The sequence below is a fragment of the Calonectris borealis genome, chromosome 4, assembly GCF_964195595.1.
Source record: "Calonectris borealis chromosome 4, bCalBor7.hap1.2, whole genome shotgun sequence".
Classification (NCBI taxonomy): domain Eukaryota; kingdom Metazoa; phylum Chordata; class Aves; order Procellariiformes; family Procellariidae; genus Calonectris; species Calonectris borealis.
In genome coordinates, this window is record NC_134315.1 from 53,382,506 (window position 1) to 53,401,669 (window position 19,164).

General features: G+C 36.3%; 1 protein-coding gene across 2 annotated transcripts in view; it reads left to right on the forward strand.

Annotated features, from left to right (window-relative positions):
* The window catches only part of GRID2 (glutamate ionotropic receptor delta type subunit 2), a 745,311-nt gene that overhangs the window by 521,739 nt on the left and 204,408 nt on the right, over positions 1-19,164 (forward strand). For both annotated transcript variants that reach the window (XM_075149577.1, XM_075149578.1), the window contains one exon: positions 3,935-4,054. In XM_075149577.1, the coding sequence (XP_075005678.1) occupies positions 3,935-4,054 (120 nt within the window). The remainder of the gene's footprint in view (positions 1-3,934; positions 4,055-19,164) is intronic.

Below are 19,164 nucleotides of genomic sequence, written 5' to 3' on the forward strand. Positions count from 1 at the left end.
TGAGAGCAAGTACAATATTGTATGACTGATGATTGGCCAAGCTGACATTCCCAAGTGAGGTCCTGACTGCCGGGTAAATAGTGCTTTCTTCAGGGACTTATGGTATAGTAGTGCCTAAGCATATATAAACTGTAATTTATTTTGCCAGTTTAGATGGGACTCAGGTAGGCTTTAACTATATTGCCAAGCTTTATAACAGCTCTGCAAAGCCCAGAACAGTGATCAGAAATGCAAGTAAAACATTTTTGTCCTAACAACTGACATTTCACTCTTCAGTTTTAAATGTGTCAGGAAATTGCAAGGTTGCAGCTCAACCTTAGAGGAATTTGAGAGAATAGATAATAAATCTGTCTTCATTTTTCCCCAAATAGCATTGTTTCTGTAAGTTAAATGGAATGAAAAATTTCTTTGACTCTTACCCATTATTGTAATTAATGCTAAAATAACTTGGAAAAATCTCATCAGGAAGTTACTGGATCAGTTGCTGTCATACAGATGGCCATTTTCTCTGTGATCTCCTTCCACTATGCATTAGTGGAGGGATAAAACACGTGCCATAAATCAAGTAAGTGTTTTAGAGGGATCGACACTGTGAAAGACTATGCAGAAAAATTGGAGCAGTGTCCTGAAACTCTTCCTAAGCAATATGCTGTCCCACTCCATCAGCCCTAAACAATAAAACAGGCTCATGTAATCCTCGTAAAAAAAGGCTGTGTGGGACAATGAGGACTAGCAGAGAGCAATAACAGGATTGCCTGGCCTTGCAGGTCCAGCAAGGTAGGTCCCAGATAGGGAGGAGGCATCAGGATCTCCAAGAAGTTTCCTATCAGATTTAGTATTGTTGTTGATATTATATGGGTGGTTCTGTTTGTCTTTCTGCCTCTGCCCTTCCCAAGCCAGGAGCATTCCCATCTAATCTGAGCTCTTATTACACTGTTTGCAGATGTACACAGTCTAGGAAAGAAAGCTCTAATCAAAGACACTCTTACATGAGAGATTTTCAAAGCATGATAAAATTGCTAGAATGTATGAATGAGAAAAATTGTTGTTATGGTTACCGCTGGATTTCAGACAAATAAAAAATAACTAACAGGCTTACAGTTTGTATCTTGCCCCAACAGTTGCAGCCATTTAAAAATCAAGGTAAATAAACTTACACAATGGTTTAGGATAGAGATTCAGTTCCAAAATATGGTAGGTAAGTCTGTTAACCTGTACTATATGTTTGGGGCCGTGTATTTCCATGGAATCCTGTATTTTCTTAAAAAGTGGATTTCATTACTTCAAATGTAACTGAGGTGAAATACTTCTTTAAATGATCTTATTTTTTATCATATTTGCTCAAATAAGGACAAAGGTTATAAAAAAAAATTACTAAAATTTTAAATTGCTGTCTCAAATCTCAAAAAATCATTTATATTTTAGTCATGATTCCATCTTCATGTCCCATAAATTCTTGGGACACTCTTAATTTGGAAAATAAAGTCGCTTTAATTTTCTATATTGAAAGTTCCCAGTTTAAAACCATTTTGTCACAAAATAAGAAAAAAGGAAAACACCTTCTGCTGTACAAAACATCTGTGTTAACAGATTTTTGTTGTTGTTGTTGAATATTTCCTTTCTTTTATCATTTTGTTCCAGAGTTTTCCCTTTCTTTTTCCAGACCTTGCTTGTGGCTCACTTGAAGTCATGGTGCAGCTCAGGTGGTCTATAACAGTCTAATTAATTTTCATTCTTTACTTACCTCAGACCCACAGGTTTAATTCACATTGTGGGGGGAAAAGTTTTAGGAAGTAATATAGGAATATATATGTATACTATAATAAAAGCAGTATATGGTAAGGGATCAGAGTGGTGCAGGACTAGGAAGAGGTGTATACTGTTAGGGAGGACAAGTCAGCCAGATGGAGGCTGTTGGGGGTCAGATGGGGATCCCAAGCCTTGCAGATCTGTGCTGCTTTGCAGGCATTTCTATATCACATGTACCGTGAAATTCTGGTTTAATTAATCGAAAAGCCAGATGAGACCATGTGAGAAAAAAGGTATGTGGAACAGATTTTTATTTCTGGTTCGTGAATAGGATGTAGTCAAATTTAAGCTAGCAGGAAAGGTTTATATTTGTGAAACTCAGTTATTTACCTAAGGATACGTTCAAATGATTTTGCAGGTAAACACAAGCTCACTCTGTCTTTACTCTTAAACCAGCCAGAGGTGTGCTAACTCCAATCTAAAAGCCATGAAGGTGTGATTATTACAGGATTGTGCTCAAGCTAATAACTAACCTCAGTGTCATGCTAACCATAGCAACATGCATCAGAGTTGCCTGGTTGGCTCTCACTGAGGGCAAAATGACCTGGAGTCTTCCTGAAAAAGACTATGCAGATGTACCCTTAACCAGGATGTTGATTTTTCTTTTTTTTTTTTTTTTAATTTTTATTCTTGTATCTCACTCAAAAGGTAAATATTCTAGAAAAGATTAAAAAAATACATATACACAAAGTATTATCTTGTTTTTAACTGAAAATGGAATTTCATTAAACATTTATGTATTATTCCTTGACAATATTAGTCTCTAGTAGTCTTTAGTAAGTTTTAAAGGTATTATCTCAATGATCAGCTTCCTTATTTTTATTATAATCGTATTAATGTTTTATAAAAGGATGACCAAATTTTGTTAATTCATACTAATCTGCAATGGAGATGCAAATTTTGTACTCCTTCCCAGAATTTCTCCAAATTGAAGATGTGAGAATAGAGCTTTTAAAATCATAATTCAACAAGGCTTATGTGCTTAGCTAGGTAGTTTGTATTGCAAGAATTTATTTTCTAGTTTTTTCAGTTCAAATAATAAAGCTCTTAACTGAAAGAGCGATCACAACTGCAAAACTCTTGCCTTATGTTTTGAAGAAAAGCTATGCATTTTATATGGTTTTACACTAGAGGCAGATTTTTTTCTTGTGCATACTTAAAATATTCAAGTTTTTTGGAGGAAGTGAGTTAAATATCTCATTTTCCCTGAAACTGAAAATTGAAAATTTTTTCAAGGCTAAAGGTTTTCATTGTAGGCATTTCACGTGGCTCTGTTGATTTTACAGTTCAGGTCATCACAGTTCTTATACAAAGATGAAATACATGTCATGTTGAATTAACCCTGGAATATATTTTGGGTATTGCTGTGGCATGTATAGCCCTTTCAACTCTGATCCTTTATAGTAAATATTCACTGTTTCATCTTTAGTATTTTAACCCCTTCTGACTGAAATGTAAAAAAGTAAAAGCAAGCTTGAAAATATGCTGCATTGTTGCACATCTCATGCATTCTTAGTAGTAGAGAAGAGTTGTGGAAGAAAACAGAAAAATCACGATATTCAGCTAGACAAGCCCCTCTTCATTTGTGCAGATCACTTATGTTGGGCCCAAAAAACACCTAACTTGATTCAAAACTCAACCTGATCTTATGTGGAAATGTCTTTTGGGTGAGAAACATTTGGGGGGAAAAAGCAAAAATAAACAAACAAAACTAATTTTTGTGCAATTTCTTTTATATATTTGTCTTTAGTTTTGCTTCCACTACACTTAGTCGCAAAACTTTTTTTTTTTTTTTTTTAATAAGACTAAAATGTCTATTCTATAGAATACACTGATGGGTCAAAGAACAAAAATTGGAATGCAAATACAGTAAGAGTAAGGCTTTTGTTTGTATTGCATCTGCTTAGCATTGCTGAGTTTGATTCTTCTGTGAAGAGCTTAAATGATGCAGGAACAATTTAGGCTTCAGAATTTTTAGGGAAATGTGGTCTTTGGAAAACGGTCCTAATTCTGGTAGTTGTGTATGTATTTTGCAGAGTTAGTGCACAAATCCCTTGGAGAAACAAAAGGCTATTACAATTGGCTACTTCAGAGTTTTCACTCCATTCTCCTTTTTTTCCAATAGGGTGGAGTGAATGGCTTGACCGGAGAACTGGAATTTGCAGAAAATGGGGGGAATCCCAATGTGCATTTTGAAATTTTGGGGACAAATTATGGAGAAGATCTTGGCAGAGGCATCCGCAAGGTGAGGCTACATATATTCAAACAAGAGGCTATTTTTACTGATTTTTTTAAAAATCTTTCTTGTGTTCCATGTTAATAGAAAAGTGTTCGATGGCAGATAACATGTTGTTGTGTATCGTTAAGAGGAATAAGAAATAGGAGAAAAGTCTTGAACTTCTAGATACCCATCTATTTTTTTTGTTGCAAAGAAGCCTTGCAGTAGGTCGCGTTGATCAAGGTGGTGTTTGTAATGCAGAATGTGTTAAGCTGCTGGTCAACTGTCCCAAAAGACCAGTGAAAGCTGTTGTTTTGTAACCCTTGCAACCCATTTCCAAAATAGCAAATTTTACATTGAATTATGTTTAGAGCACCCAGATTGACACTTGATACTTACAGTCAAAGTGGGATGCTGCAACCGTTAGATGATTAAAATTCATAGGTACAGAGAGAGAAAGTCTGTTGTAACATAGACAAAATTTCTGTAATCTCTTGTCTTCATGAAATAAGTACACAATATTTTTAGTAGAAATTAACTTTTACAGAATAAGTGTAATGTTATGTATTCAGCTGCCAGACACTGTCCAAATACTTGGACTTAGATTGTTTGAGGAAATGGCATACATCTCGAGCAAAAATACTTTTTCTTCGTATTTCGGTTTTCCTAGTCTGTAAAGATAAATTTAGGTCCTGTGTAAGGAATGGTGGAAGCAGATCTCTATTTGCAATGCATATCCTTAACTTTGGACAACTGCCCATCTGGAATGGCAAAAGTAGCAAAAATCATATGGTACCTCTTAGGAAAATAAAAGACTAATAGGCTTTTCCAGGAGCAACTTTCCTCAAAGACCGACCTCCTGAAAGATAATACCAAGATCTCTTCATTTAGTGTATCAGATTACACTGGGTTTTATATGTGAGGAACCTGAAGTGATTGTCTGAAAGCAAATGACAGAGAAAGCTATCTTAATATATGTAAACTGGTTCCATGTGTCAGTGTCACTATGTAGTGAAGTATATCATTTGTCTGCATACCTTCTGCAGTAACAGATAAATGCTCTGAAAGAAAGGAGAGATAAATAAGAAGCTAAAACTGTTTCTAAACTCCTGAAATTTCTCCTCCGCTTTTCATTGGAATTGTTATTCCATTCCTGCTGTTTCATCTGTTGTCAATACCCTAATGTACACACGTGCCTATAGCTATGTCACCTTGAGCAGAGATCCTGACAGATGCTTCGGAAGCTAAATGGAACTGGATCTTGTTGATATTTGGAGGAGCACTTTGCAAAGTCTTTAGGCAACCAGGATGTTGGATGAGTCCTTATTCCCTCACCTATAAATTCAGTCTGTTTCAACATATTTTGACATGATTTATTTTCGATGCTATGCATTGAGAAGCTATTTATTCTTTAGAGCAACCAGGTAGTCCTTCTTAAGACAAATCTGTATCTCTTCATTTAATTTAATTGGTTGACTTTAGCTGGCTTTTTTACTTCAAACCTGTCTGGGTGAATGCCCGAGTGAAGCATTAAATTGAGTTCTTCCATTTCACAAAAAGATAGAAGAGAGAGAGAAAGCCATAGAAAGGTCTTGGAAACATAGAAGTACAAAAAGACTCCCTAACCTTTCTAACACTTTTAGGATGTTATAATTTAGATTTATAGTGCAAATTTAAACTATGGTACAGTTTACTTTTAAAGAAGAGATTAACAACCATGGGCACACCTAAGTTGTGCAAAACAATGAGATAGTACAAACAGGCTTTTTGGACCTTCCTTTTTTACCTTTTCAGGACAAAGAGACATTCACTGTCTTCAAAAGGAAATAGATTTGAAGTTGGTCAAAGAGAATAGAGTTTTGCACAGAATATAATTAGACCATGAAACTTGGTGTCACAAAACCCTGTTCAGGAGAAAAGCAAAGTTTAAAAGTAAGATCCTAAATGTATGTAATTTTGTTATGTTTGCCAAGATGAGCGTTTAAAATTAAATACAGAGACTATAAGAAAATTTTCCTGTTGACGGTTGCACTCTAAATGTCGATCCTTAGAGTTTTCTAATGTGCTGCAACTGGTTAAAAAAAAGAAAGTGTCCAGAGCAGAACAGATTTAATCTATCACAATTTTTTTTCTAAACAGCATTCAGTGATCCAGAGAAAGCTTTAGAAAGAGTCCTGGTGTAGAGAAAGAAATTTTCTTTAGAAAGAAATTTCTGTATATATTGTGAGAATGTGATAATTGTTCCTGGAAGCATCTTTCAAAAAAATTTCAAAATAATTCCAATTAAATATTGTATTTTTTTACACTACATTGAATAGTAAAAGGATTTTTAAAAAATATGGTATTTATAATCAATGTCACAAAGTTAAAAAAACAAGCTGAGGATCCTAAAACCTTTACATCAGAGATAGAGAAGAAAATAAAATTTTAAGGGGAAAATGCAATATGTTGGTTTTACTCTTTTGACAAAAGTTCACATATTTTATCTTTGATTAGGTTTTACTTTACAGTGTACGGGCCACTAGTGTTGGAAGCAAATCACAATAATTACAGGAGTCAGCTATATTTTTGTTAGCTACACTAACTAAAGGGCACTTCAGATTTTCATGTATTTAGTGGTCTGACTACAGAACTTCCTAACCATTTTTATTTCTCAACTCTAGTGGAAGTAGCTGCAAATAGCAGACTGACTGAAATTTCTAAACAAATGCATCTTCCCTAATTAACATGTTTCCAAGTACTTTTCTAGGCAATAATGAAGGGTGAAATCATGACAAAAGCCCCATTGAAGTCATTGGGACAAGAAGTTCACACCAAGTCAAGTGTGTAAAGAATTTTCTTTTTTTTTCTCCTGAGGAACAATCAATTGATTTTAATTACAGCAAGTAAAATTTTAAAATGCACTCGAATTTCTCAAGAGTCCAAATTCTACTTGAAGTCAGTTCTGTTTGGGTTCTGGAGTAATTTGGTTACTTCTGAAAAGTTCACTTATATTCACAGGTTAATATTCCTAGGACTCAATAAAGCAAACAATTTAGGAAACACCAAGAATTCATGTTTGTGTTTGGTTTTATTGGCCAAATTAAGCCATGTGTCTAGCAGAAACTGTCTGCAAGTCCCCTCCTCCAACTTTCATGGGCTACTGTCATACCTGGAGAGCAGTGGGAGCATTCATGTGGAAGTTCATTGCATTGGGGTCCTCCAACTAGTGACAAGTTAGCAAATTCAGGAGTGGGATTTGCCTGAAATACAAATTGTGTACCGTTATGTCTGTAAATGCCATCCATCACCTTGCAGACCATGGATTGCTTAGGCTATGTGTGTTGCCAGATTTGGGTACTTGGAGTAATACAGTCAGATCACTGCCAGATACTGATTTTATTGACACCAGAGGTGTTACCATCCCAAAGGAACTGCAGAAAAACTCTTGCTTTTACACATGATGCTGTGGCTTGCGTTTGTGCAGATATAGTTATATTCATTGGGAAACATGGGTGTATTTCTGACATTTCTCTGTTGGCATTTGTCTGTTGGTATTTGACATTTGAGTATGTATTCTTTGACATTTAAATTTCAGTGCAATATTTTTATCTATACTGCTGAAATAAAAGCTGCCATTCCTCTGAATAACCATCCAACAAACAAACGAACAAAGGGGAGTTGATAGCTCAGAGCAGTACTGTCTTATATGTTAGTGGTGTAAAAAACAGCACTGCAGAAATAAAGTGGTTTTCATATTTCTTCTAGTGCTCAATGTAATTCAGAATGGGCCCATCCTCAAAGGTTCTGGGCTACACCTTTTGAAGTTTAGAGGACTTTCTTCCTGTTCCCACACTGTTTTTCTTACCACCTGTGGACATTTGGAGATCATGGTGCATTTTGTTCTGCCTCCATATCCCTGTTAGCATGCACCCACCTCCTGTGCGTTTCTCTTTTGTTCTGAAGATGGTTTCTGTCATTTCCTCCCAGTGGAGGAATGAGATGACATGCCAGGCTCTCGCATCTCTTCCTCTCTGCACCACGATGTCTATGACAAGGCTTTCTCTGCATTCAGGACACCTAGGGATGCCTCGGAGTAAGGGTAGAACCGTGGGCATGCAGGAAAACAGATACCCTGGGTGGGGCACCTGGGTAACCCAGGATGCTTCAAGCTCTCCGTATTTGTCCAGTAGGATTGTAAGGCTCTGTCCTAAATTATTTTAATTTGATGACCTTAAGGAGGAAATGTTACCTATTTTAATCCAAGGGATATCTGTAGTGCAAAGCATTTCATATAAATGTGACTGAAGGCCTTTGGCTAAAATGCCTGACAGATGTGTTGTTCCTCCTTCCTTCTGCCAGTGCGAATGACAGGACCTTCCCTGCGGAGCCAATGCATGCAGATTTTTATTTCACAGATTATTAAGGGTTACATGGAACATTCTATAGTTGTGTTATTTGTTCAGAGATGGGCAAATTGTATTGCATTTTTTGTTTTCATTCTAGTAAAGTAATTGTTACTTCTGAGAACAGTTGTTGATTACAATAGTGGCATTGCTTTGTTTATCCAGTATATAATTTTTTCTTATATTTGCATCACGAAGCAACATATGTTCCAAGTGTATATTTTGATCTGGGGGAAGCTGCTATCTTTTCTTATAAAGTTAAAACATTTTTTTTTTGCATCTTTTATCTCTTATTCTCTTTTGCTTCATTAGGTAAAAAGAGAAGTTACATAGTTCTGCTGACACTTATTAACTAACACTATTTAGTACCAAGAGTGGACAAAGTATTTTCTTCTTGGTTAGCTACTGGACATAAATGATGGGTTCACCTGTTCCCTTTGCGATCGTTATCAATAGTTGAGCTCTGTAATGTGATTTTAAAAATGTATATATATCAGCACCTAGTACTTTAAGCTGTGATCTGTTTCAGCTGTTTCTAAAGGCTGACATGCAATTTATGATGTGACTGAAAGATATACTTGCAATTTACAGAGACATGGTGTATTTTCTAGTGAGTTGAAAAGAAATGTTGCTGTGTCTGACTGCTTTGCCTCTAGTGTTGATAGAAAAAATGGACCTGGCACAGTACTAACATGATACTCTCTCTAAAGCAACTTTAAATACATAAGCACCCTGCTAGAAATTAAATAAACTACTTAGTACTAAAGGTAAAGAGGTAATTAAATAACTTGGTGAACTGGGACCTGCTGCTTGAGTTCAGCACAGTACTTAAATCTGCTGTAAACATGTTGAAGAGTACCATTTCCTTCCTTTATTTAGATGAAGATACATTGACTGATTCTTTACTTTCTGCATGCTTCTGCAAAGCTTTTGTGAAATTTCAGTGAAATTTAATTTTGGAAAGTGTTGGGAATTTGCGTGTTATCATGATAAAACTAGTGTTAGTAGAGAACTGTGATTTACTTGACAGTGCACTTCTGTTCAGCTTAAAAGACAAAATAAATACATATTTGAGTCTAAAGGAAAATGGAAAAAATGCCTTTATCCATAATTGTATTCCTGATTTTTAAAAAATTTAAAAGTTTAAAAAGATTTCCCTCTCTTTGTTTTTGAATAAAGCATTTTTTTTTAAAATCTGAGACTGCAGAAAGAGAGACAGACTGACTCAAAGTAATCAATAGTGTACCTGGAGAATTTGTCAGGTTTTGGACACTCTGAATCAGATGAGGGAGGAGGGGGGGGAATCTAAATCTTGGTGCTGGGCTGTCCAGGTGCCTGCCCTGACCCCATGCTGTTTGTCTGAACAAGTGAGTATTTCAGTGTTCATAAACAAGCAGAGTAAAGAAACCAGACGTGGATTCGGTGGCTTGGTGGATGCTGCCACAGGAATATGGAAGACCAGGGTTCAAGTCCTTCTTCTAGTGACCATTAATAAATGCAGAGCAGAGCTGCTACTACAGCGTTATGAGCAACCTGTTTCCCATGAATTATTCACCTGTGGAGCAGGACATCCTCTAGGAATACACGAGAGCCAGGATAAGGTTTATGAGCAAAATCATCCAGAACACAAACTCTCAAACTCCAAACTAATGCCGACAAAGCCAAGGCAAACACAGTGTAATACAGACATATTATCCCACCTATTTCTCCTTAGAAGCAGCACAGTAAGACATGTCTGCTGAGCTCCAGTGTGCTCAGGCATTTGAACATAGTAGGACCTGTTGTAAAACAGAAAGGTGATTTTAGGCTGTAAGACAAACGGGTGTCCAGGTTTCCCAGTCTAGAATAATAAGGTTAAGTGCCTGGGTTAAAATTCAACTCAAATAATTAAGATACAGGTTTATCCAGTTTTCAGGATGCAGGTGGATGGCTTTTAGCCGTGACATTTATAGGGCTAGAGGAATGGGATTTGAACCCCCAAAAAATCTTTCAAGCCTCTGAGTAACTGCGGCACTCTGAATGAAAGAGGGGTTTGCTCCTGCATTGGGAACAGTGGGCAAAAATGGAAATGCAGGGTGGCAGAAGGGGAGAGTGCAATGGGACCTTGGGGAGGAGCAAGGTTGATGTCTCTTGATGTCAAACAGAAATTTCCCTTGGGAACTTGATGCTCTAGTATTTCTCTTGGCAATTTTGGCAGGGATGAGTCCATCTCTCTTTTGCTCAGAATTTCCATTCTTGTCAAAACGGATATGAATGTTCTTACTGAAAACTGCTTTCAGTGGATTGGGAACTGCCTATTTTGACTGATTGCTTTCATTAGAAAGAGACAAATCTTTTTTATGCGCTTTAAATTATATAGTTTCATGGGTTTTATTCATTTTTGTTCATAGGGATAAGAGGTTACATTTTACCTGTCTCCTGTCAAAAATGCAGTTGTCTTGACAGCAAAGAACAGGAGAAATATTTTCTACTTTCAAAGCTGTGTTTTTAATTTCCTTTAATATCTTGTTATGACAATGGAAACTCGAGAAAGATCAGTCAAAAAATAATTAAAAAAAAAAAAAGCTAGGAATTGTATCAGTAACTCCTGGTTTCTATTGATGCTGCTAGGCAAGAGCTTAACCACAGAGGCTGCTGTGTGATTGTTCAAAATGGGCATAAGAGCAAAAAATGATACAGAACTTCATTCACTTCTTTTTCGCAGCAGAGATTTTTTTGTCTTGAAAAATTTTGAATAGCAGAAATAGCGTGGTGGTTTTTTAATAACTAGAGTGGGAAAGAGAATTTGGATTTGAATGTTGGTCATGTTAATGTAGCATGTGAAACTTGATTTGTATCTGTTAGACATTTTTCCTTCATTTTTGGGTTCCTCTCTTCCTCTTGAACTGCTTGCAGTTGAACAGAGGTCAACCAGGCCAAGGGATTATATCACTTTTGTTTTTCCAAACTCGATATTTACCATTAGTAACCCTTTACAGTTTTCAGTATGATTGCTTAGGCCACTTTTGAAATACCTTTAGTATGGTTATATGGCTTTTTCTTCTGCTTAAGTAGCTGTGAAAGCCTTCTGGTGAACATGGATCTGCAGAACTGGCTGGCAAGCTGTGGTGAATTTTCACCCTCAAATATTTCAGCTGAGCAAATTAGCTTTGTAACTCATTTCAGAGATCTGAAGTGCTTGGGAACTTTGAAGTGCCCCAAAACTGACATTTTGAATAATGTCAGAAGGAACTGTGTATGATTTAAGAATGGACTTAATGCTTCATTGACCTCTCAGGCAGTAATGCTTCTATGTGATTTTGGAAATCCCCTTAGGGACTTCTCTTCACCTTTAAGGGAGCACTCAGTGGGTGCTGCTTCAAGAATGTGGTTCATCATCCTTGAAATTAATAGGATAAAACACTTAGCTCAACTTGGAATTACTTGTTTTTAAGGTGGGGATTCTCAATGAATTATAGGTACCTTTCAGAATTAAAGTTTTCAAAAGTTTTCAATGCTTGCCTTTTGCTCTTTAGAGTTTGTCTGTTCTCAGTCAAAACTATCACCTGACGAAAATTGCTTCATTTCACAAATACTTGTAACGGGAACAAACATATATTTTTCCAGTAGTAGGAAGAAGTAATAAGTGCATTTAACCCTCCATTAATCCAAAAGAAGGGGATGTTGTAGTTAATTTATCATGTGAAGAGGGTGATAATAACTATATCTTCAGTAAGTTAAATATTTCCATCCAAATTTGGATGGAAATTGGGTATCCTAGTCAAAAATTAATAGTAATTGGAAAACCATGTAGACAGGAGAGGGAGGTGATAAAAAATTGAGCTGCTTATTTTAACAGGAGGCATGAAGAGGTGGTAGTAGGAAATGGGTCATTTAGCTTTAGCTTTTGAGGGTGGTGAAGGGTATTGTTCAGTTCTCAGAATTAAGAGCTCAATGCACAGCCTTGGGAAGGCTGATACATCTAAGGGTTATAACACAGATCTTAGTCCATAATACGTGGAAGTAGATCTACACAGATTTCACAAGATTTGATAAATTGCTTTTTTCTTCAAGAACACAAGCCAAGACTGACACCATCAGATGGCCTGCTATGTCCTGCTATGGCCAACCATGTCTCCCCATGATAGTGAATCATAGAATTGTAGAACCAGCCCAGGTTGGACTTCAAAGATCATCTGGTCCAATCTTTCAATGAATTGTTTCTAATTTGCACATTTTGGGAGGGACTTCTCTTTGAAGGCTGTGCTGTCTTGTAGGCTGATGAATGTCAGATGAGCCCCTATGGTACATATGAAAGGCCTGAAGGGTCATGTTGAACAAAATTTTGCTGGTACAAGTTTTAAAGTAGGCAGAACTCTCTTCTTTCACAGTAAGAACTCTTTGTTCCAAGCTAGTCTATTAGCAGGAAAATATGAAAACGTGAATATGAAATATGAACGTAGGAAATATGAACACTGAATATTCATGTATAGCAGAGATGAAAGCAAGTTGGTTTGGTTTTTGTTTAGTTTTTTTGGGGAGAGGGTTGTGGTTGTTTTTTTTTTTTTTTTTGTGGAAAGACTATTTCATTGAGCATGATGCTGAATGATATTTTGTTGAGAGCAGTAGGAAGTATCTTCCTGCAGTGGGGTAAGCGGCTCTGATAAGCCCAATGACCTTTGCCTCTGTGGCGATAGAGTATTCAGTGTCACTTTTTACTAAAGCAGGGAGAACCCAACCCCAAACATTTATTCATTTTAGTCCTCCCTCCACAGGCTGTGGGATCTAGAAGAGCTAGCCAAGTCATAAGCTGATCAGGAAACTGGTAATTGAACTCAATGAAAATTCAGGGCCTGTGGATTTCCACTGAGAGCACCCTCTATATATCTGTATATCTATATATATATGTCTCTATGTAATATCTACCACCCTCAGCCTCCACAGCTGTGGGCATAGATTCACAGCGGGCAGGAATGTGAAAACATCCATGAAGCTGCTGAAGGCTCCCAAATTCATCAGAAGCACGTAGGCATCTATAGGCAAGCGTCAGAAAGACTTAGGTTGGCAAAGAGTCAAGGATCAGCTGTCCGCTGGTGAGAGGAGAGTGGTGCCCACCGGGGAGAACAGCTTGAGTCGACGGGGAGTGTCATGTTTGGGTTGGAACAGAAAATGCCTGTGGGTACAGTGGTTAGGTAAAGAGAAAGAGGAGAAATGATGCGTTGAACGGTGGAAATTGCTTTCCGCTGTTGTTAGCACATCATAGCTGAAAGTACAGTAAATCTTTGTTTGTTGTGGTGTTTTTAAGACAGATAAGAAACTAATAGAGATATTTGAGAAGACAAAGAGGAGCATCCCTGTGATTTCAACTTGGATGCTGTATCATTGTTTATAATGTAGTTTCCAGCTAATTCACTCAGCTTATGTATTTCAAAATATGACAGAGTTTACTATGCATAAATCATCATTTGTAAAGTAAAAGTTTTCAATTACTTTTTCTTATCTGCCAAAAGAACTTCAGAAGTAGAAGTGATATTTCATTTTGTCTCAATATTGCATGTATGGCAATGTTGAGATATGGATATGTTTCCCATAAAGTGGTTATAGCTGTATCCTACAATTAAAAGAATCTTAAAAGTGATTTCCAGAGATAAAAAGTTACTTCTGTGTAACTGGTAAGGGCCACCTCCTTGCACCTTTTGCGTTCTTTACAAATGATAATGATGAGGATGATGAAACTTTCAATGACTTCATATTATTTATAGTTCTTTCATAGTGTTGGAAGACTTTTATGATTCAGCCTTAAAATTACAGTGCTCAGATTTTGCCTGTTCTAAAGTTATGATATAATGCCTTAATCACAGGTTAAGTTACAATAAAAATTAATAATAAATACTCTTGTCATGGTGTGTTCCTGCTTTAAAATGCACAGCAGAAATAATAGAAAAAGTGATATGTATTGAGTCTCAAATACTTTATATTTTCATCTTGGTAAACAACATTAATTTCTTTTGATAGAACTGTTTTTTCTGAAAAATAAAGCTTTTCAGGAAATTGTAAGCACTAACAAGGCTTTAAAACTCTTTAGGCTAGAAGTAAATGGGGGGGAATATTATGTTTTAAGGAATTTGGTAAGGTGTGTCTGGCACTTGTGGGGGATGTTTGCTAGAAAACAGTCTCATCCTTACTTCCAATCCTACCTCTCTCCGTTTCTCAAAACCTGTGAAACTTATTATGGCCATTTCTGTCTCAAGTATAGCAGTGGATAGAATATTTTTCATGTGTAAACAGAAAGCGGTAAGATGGGATAAGTTGAAGAAGGGCTTCTTTGGAAATTTGAGCTCAAATTACCTTTAATATGTAAAACATGTTATGATTTGGTTTAGAAAAATGTAGTGTAATGTCTCGAAACTGGTATGTTTGATTTAAAAAAAAATAAACTGAAGTTGATAAAATTTGGATTTAAACTAATAACTTACTAGCTATAAGTAATAACTTTAACATATTTGCAGACAGCAGAAACATATATTGAGAGTAAAGTGCATGATATGCTACAGGAAATGGTGTGTCCCTTAAATCCCTGGAAATAAAGCCCCTTGTTTTTTCATGGACTTATCTGACATTTCTATCTAGAAAAGATGGATAAAGAAGCCAAAGCAAAACCAGAGATTAGGAGCCAAGCCATGGCTAGAGCAAGAAATAAAGGTTGTTTTGCTATGGCTGGGCCATTCGCTGTTTCACGAGTGATCCCAGTGTTATTGCAGATATTGCTGGAGTTATCTCTTTATTACTGCCACACTCTGCTCTCCTGTGCTAATCATGCTACCCTTTATGTGTATTATCTTTGGCAGTTTTGTGTGCTTCCAATTCATTTACCTGCTGCTTTGCCTCTTTGTATTTCTTCCATCTCGTCTTTGCTTCCTCATTGTGTCCCTTGAAGCTCACATCTAGTCTCATTTTTACTGCATTTTCCTGATCCGTGCTGAACCAGGCTGCTTCTGCACCTTATCTAGTCATAAAGCTATTAGTCTGAAATGCTGGATTTGTTTGTGTTTTTTTTTTAATGTACTTTTATAATAATTAATTTGCTTATAGCTCATAAAAATCTGATTTAACGTATGCATTCTAACAAGTGCCTTAATAATGAGCCATCAGTGTTTTCTATGAGTATTTTCATGCAACGTGCAGTTTGTATACACCTCTACTGATTTTGCATTATAACTTGATTGCTTTTAAAAATAATAGAATTATATTTTAAAGCCTTGATACTGGTGTTTTGCATCAGTTTGCCTCTAGAATGTTTTAGTACTCTAAACTTATTAGTATTCTGAATTAGTACTCAGGTACTCTTAGCTCTCTAAATTTATTAACTACTGATAAAATGTGTTATTTCCCCATTAAGTGTGCATGTCTGAGATCTCATTAGTCACTTTATTTTAAGCTGTGTATTATATTACTCGAGACAAATATTTGACATAAACATATGAAGTAAGAAAATAAATATTTTAGTTAGGATCTAGTTAAATAGCATATATCCATGATTAATGCACGCTTATCACTCACTGGAACAGTGTCAATTAATGCAATTTTGCTGAAATATTTATTAAATTCTTAAAGGGAGTATCAGTCCCACTCATGTCACAGTGGTTAAACAGTTTTATAAACTTTTTTTCCTTGTATCATTCCTGTCTTCATTAAGAGTTATCTTCATCTTCCTATTCGTCTTTGCTCTGCAGCAACTACCTTGTCTTGCCATCCCTAGACCAGCCGTCCAGGCCTTCTGTTAGGTGTATATTTCTTGCTGCTTCATTCATTTTTTTTCCTCAGATTACAAGTTCTGCTTCTGACGTTGGAGACTGCATGAGCCTGCTTTGTCTTGCAAACTGTGTCACAAGGAATGTTGCATTAGCAAAGAATAACGTCTGAGAATTTCCATGCTTTGCTGCAGGGATGTAGGCAATGGCATAAAATGCATGAAAGGTTCATTTGCACACTGGAAAAACCTGCTCAGAGAAGGTTACAGGAGGGGTAGTCAAAGCTTTGAATTAGAGAGGGGGTCTAGTTCACTGTCAGAGCGGTTTTGTTCACACAGTGGATTTTAGCTAGTGATGGGGGTTGGTGGGTGTAATTCCACGGAGTTTATTCCAGAATGGGGCTACAACCTGGAAAACAAAGTGCCACGTGTGTGGATTTTTATGTTAGCTCTGTAACAGCCTGTTGCAGAGGAAGGAACAGATAAGGTGGACTTTCTGTTCTACAGTGGTAATGATACATGGAAATAGTTTATCCAGAAGCCCAATCTACAGTACTTGGATAGTCAACTGTGTCTGGTTGCTAGCAGAAAGGTTTTAAAGTACAGCCTTTTGGTCAGTATAGACTAAGGTAAATTGTATTTCCTCAATATTTTGTGACCTATTTGTTCACAAATTACCTCTTCAAATACGTTTGAAAGACTAGAATAATTCACAGCTAGTTTGGTCTACAGTAAAGTTATAATGAGTCTCCTGATACGCTTGATTCTGGATAGTTAAATTGATTTCTCTGTTTGGCCTTGGGGCTTGTTGTACGATGAACAGCATGTGGAAGTTATTGTCCTCTCTTGCTACTAACTTTACTGCTGAAGACCTTACACCCTGCTTGCTTTTAGCTTTGCCACTTACTGTGTCTGCAGGAAAGCAAACATGACAAGACCAACTAAGTGATGGATATCTTCCCACATGAGAATACAGTCTTTATGTCGCTTTGTGACTGTAGGCCACCAACAGATGGCATTAAACAGGGATTGATGCGCTGAATACAAATGCTTTTAACATCCCTATGTATTGAAGCGTTTCTGTTCAGTCCAAAGGGGAGTGAATTTCACATCAAACTGATTTCATGGCAAAGATTTTCATGCTGCTTTTACGATTTGGGGGGGATGAGGACAAACATGATAGGAAACTTTAGTAAGAAATTTTTATCTTCTTTTTCTATAGTATACCGCATTCCCATTTGTTTAATGTGTTCAGTATGTAACATCATACCCCACATTTATTACGCATTGATTCCTCTGAATTCTTTTTGGTTCCGGTGTATATTCCTTCTAAGTTTTATTAGGCTCTTTTCTAACAGCTTTATAACATCTAAATTGTCAGTCAGTCCATTAGTCATTAGAAGCTGCTTTCTAGTTTGTTGTGCCACTTTAGCATATTGAGGCAAGTCATTTCTGCAAGAGAAAATGAAAACATCAATAAAGAAAACACAGAATGTTATGATACCTTGTTAAACAAATGTTTGTCCTCATCATTATTTTATTTCTTATTCATTCTATTTGCCTTAGAGAGGATAAGCCCATATATGTGTGTCTGGTCTTTTTAAATCCATTTTAAAAAAAGGACTTAAAACCGCTTTTAACCTTCAAAGACCATTGATAAAATGAAGTTGAAGTGTATTTCTCTCTCTCTCTTTTTTCTGTTTCTTTTCTTTTCTTTTCTTTTTAAACACTTTTACCATATCTTTTGAAAGGTGCCTTGGCAAGTGCAAATATAATCATATATAATCACATGCCAGATTGGCCAGGTTCTATCATCAGTGTGATCTCTCTTAAATCATGTTGAACATAAACCCCAAAATCTTTCTGTAGAAGACAAAATATTTTCCTGTGGATTACATCTATCCATTGAAAGGTTACATGCTCAGTTGTTGGTTATTATCTTAGCTCAGTAAAACAATAATCTTCGCTTGGGTGTGAAAAAGAGAAAGGTGCTGGCTCTTGCCAGCTGTATTTTTCAAACTGTGGGGATAGCAGTAGGTTCAGAATTGCAAGAGGCCATTGACTTGAAGATGTTGCAGTCCTTTGTAGACCACAAATAACAGACTTACAACAGATATTTTAATGAAAGATTTTGGAGTAGGACAATTTAAACTTTTCAACCTAAAAATCTTGAGATAACCTTAGGCAAAAAAAATGGATATACTGACTTCTTCAAAAAAATCAATCATCCTGAACAGCATAGCACAGCTGCTTACCTGTAACAAGATCATTAAGAGTTGGGAACAAAAGCAGCCCTCTAACTTGCCATTTTGGGTTTTGAAAGAATAGAAAGTATGGGATAGAGCTAAGCGGTAAAGCCCCCACGTTCTGGAGAAGGCAGCTAAAACTGAAAATAAAACTTACACACTGCTATGAACCTGGCTGTAGAAGGCAAGTGTTTCTTAATATTCTGCTTTGAAAAACCTGTTTGAAATAGAAAAAAAAGTTAAATCTTATTTCATAAGGACTCATAGTTTTATCCATAATCTCTTTCTATTTCTTCCAGTTCCAAACACAACAGTACACTTACTCAAGGGTGGGAGGATGTTAGTTAAAAATAATACAGCATCAGTTGAATGCTCCACAGAATTTAAAATTAAATGTCTGCAGAGATTATTTGCTATCATGCTTGCTATAAAGGTATATGGCTCTTGTGTGGGATCTTCTAATAATTTGAGATATTTCACTGCCCTCTCTTGGTGAAAGTTAAAACTGGTATCTTTTTCACAAACCTTAACCAAAGAGCAAAAAGGATTTTTCCTTTGGTGCAAGTGTTATTTGCTAGGAAAACATAGCAAGTTGAATATTGTGGATTAATAAGTATCCATGAAGTTGGGATGGTTGTACTCTTTATTTCAGCTTGAAGTTTGTGAGTGAGCTCACTGGTTTTATCTATGATGTGTGGACATATGTGTATAGGAATATCTATTTATGTATTCAACCTTATACAAACATCATGACAATATATCCTCTTCCATAATTGT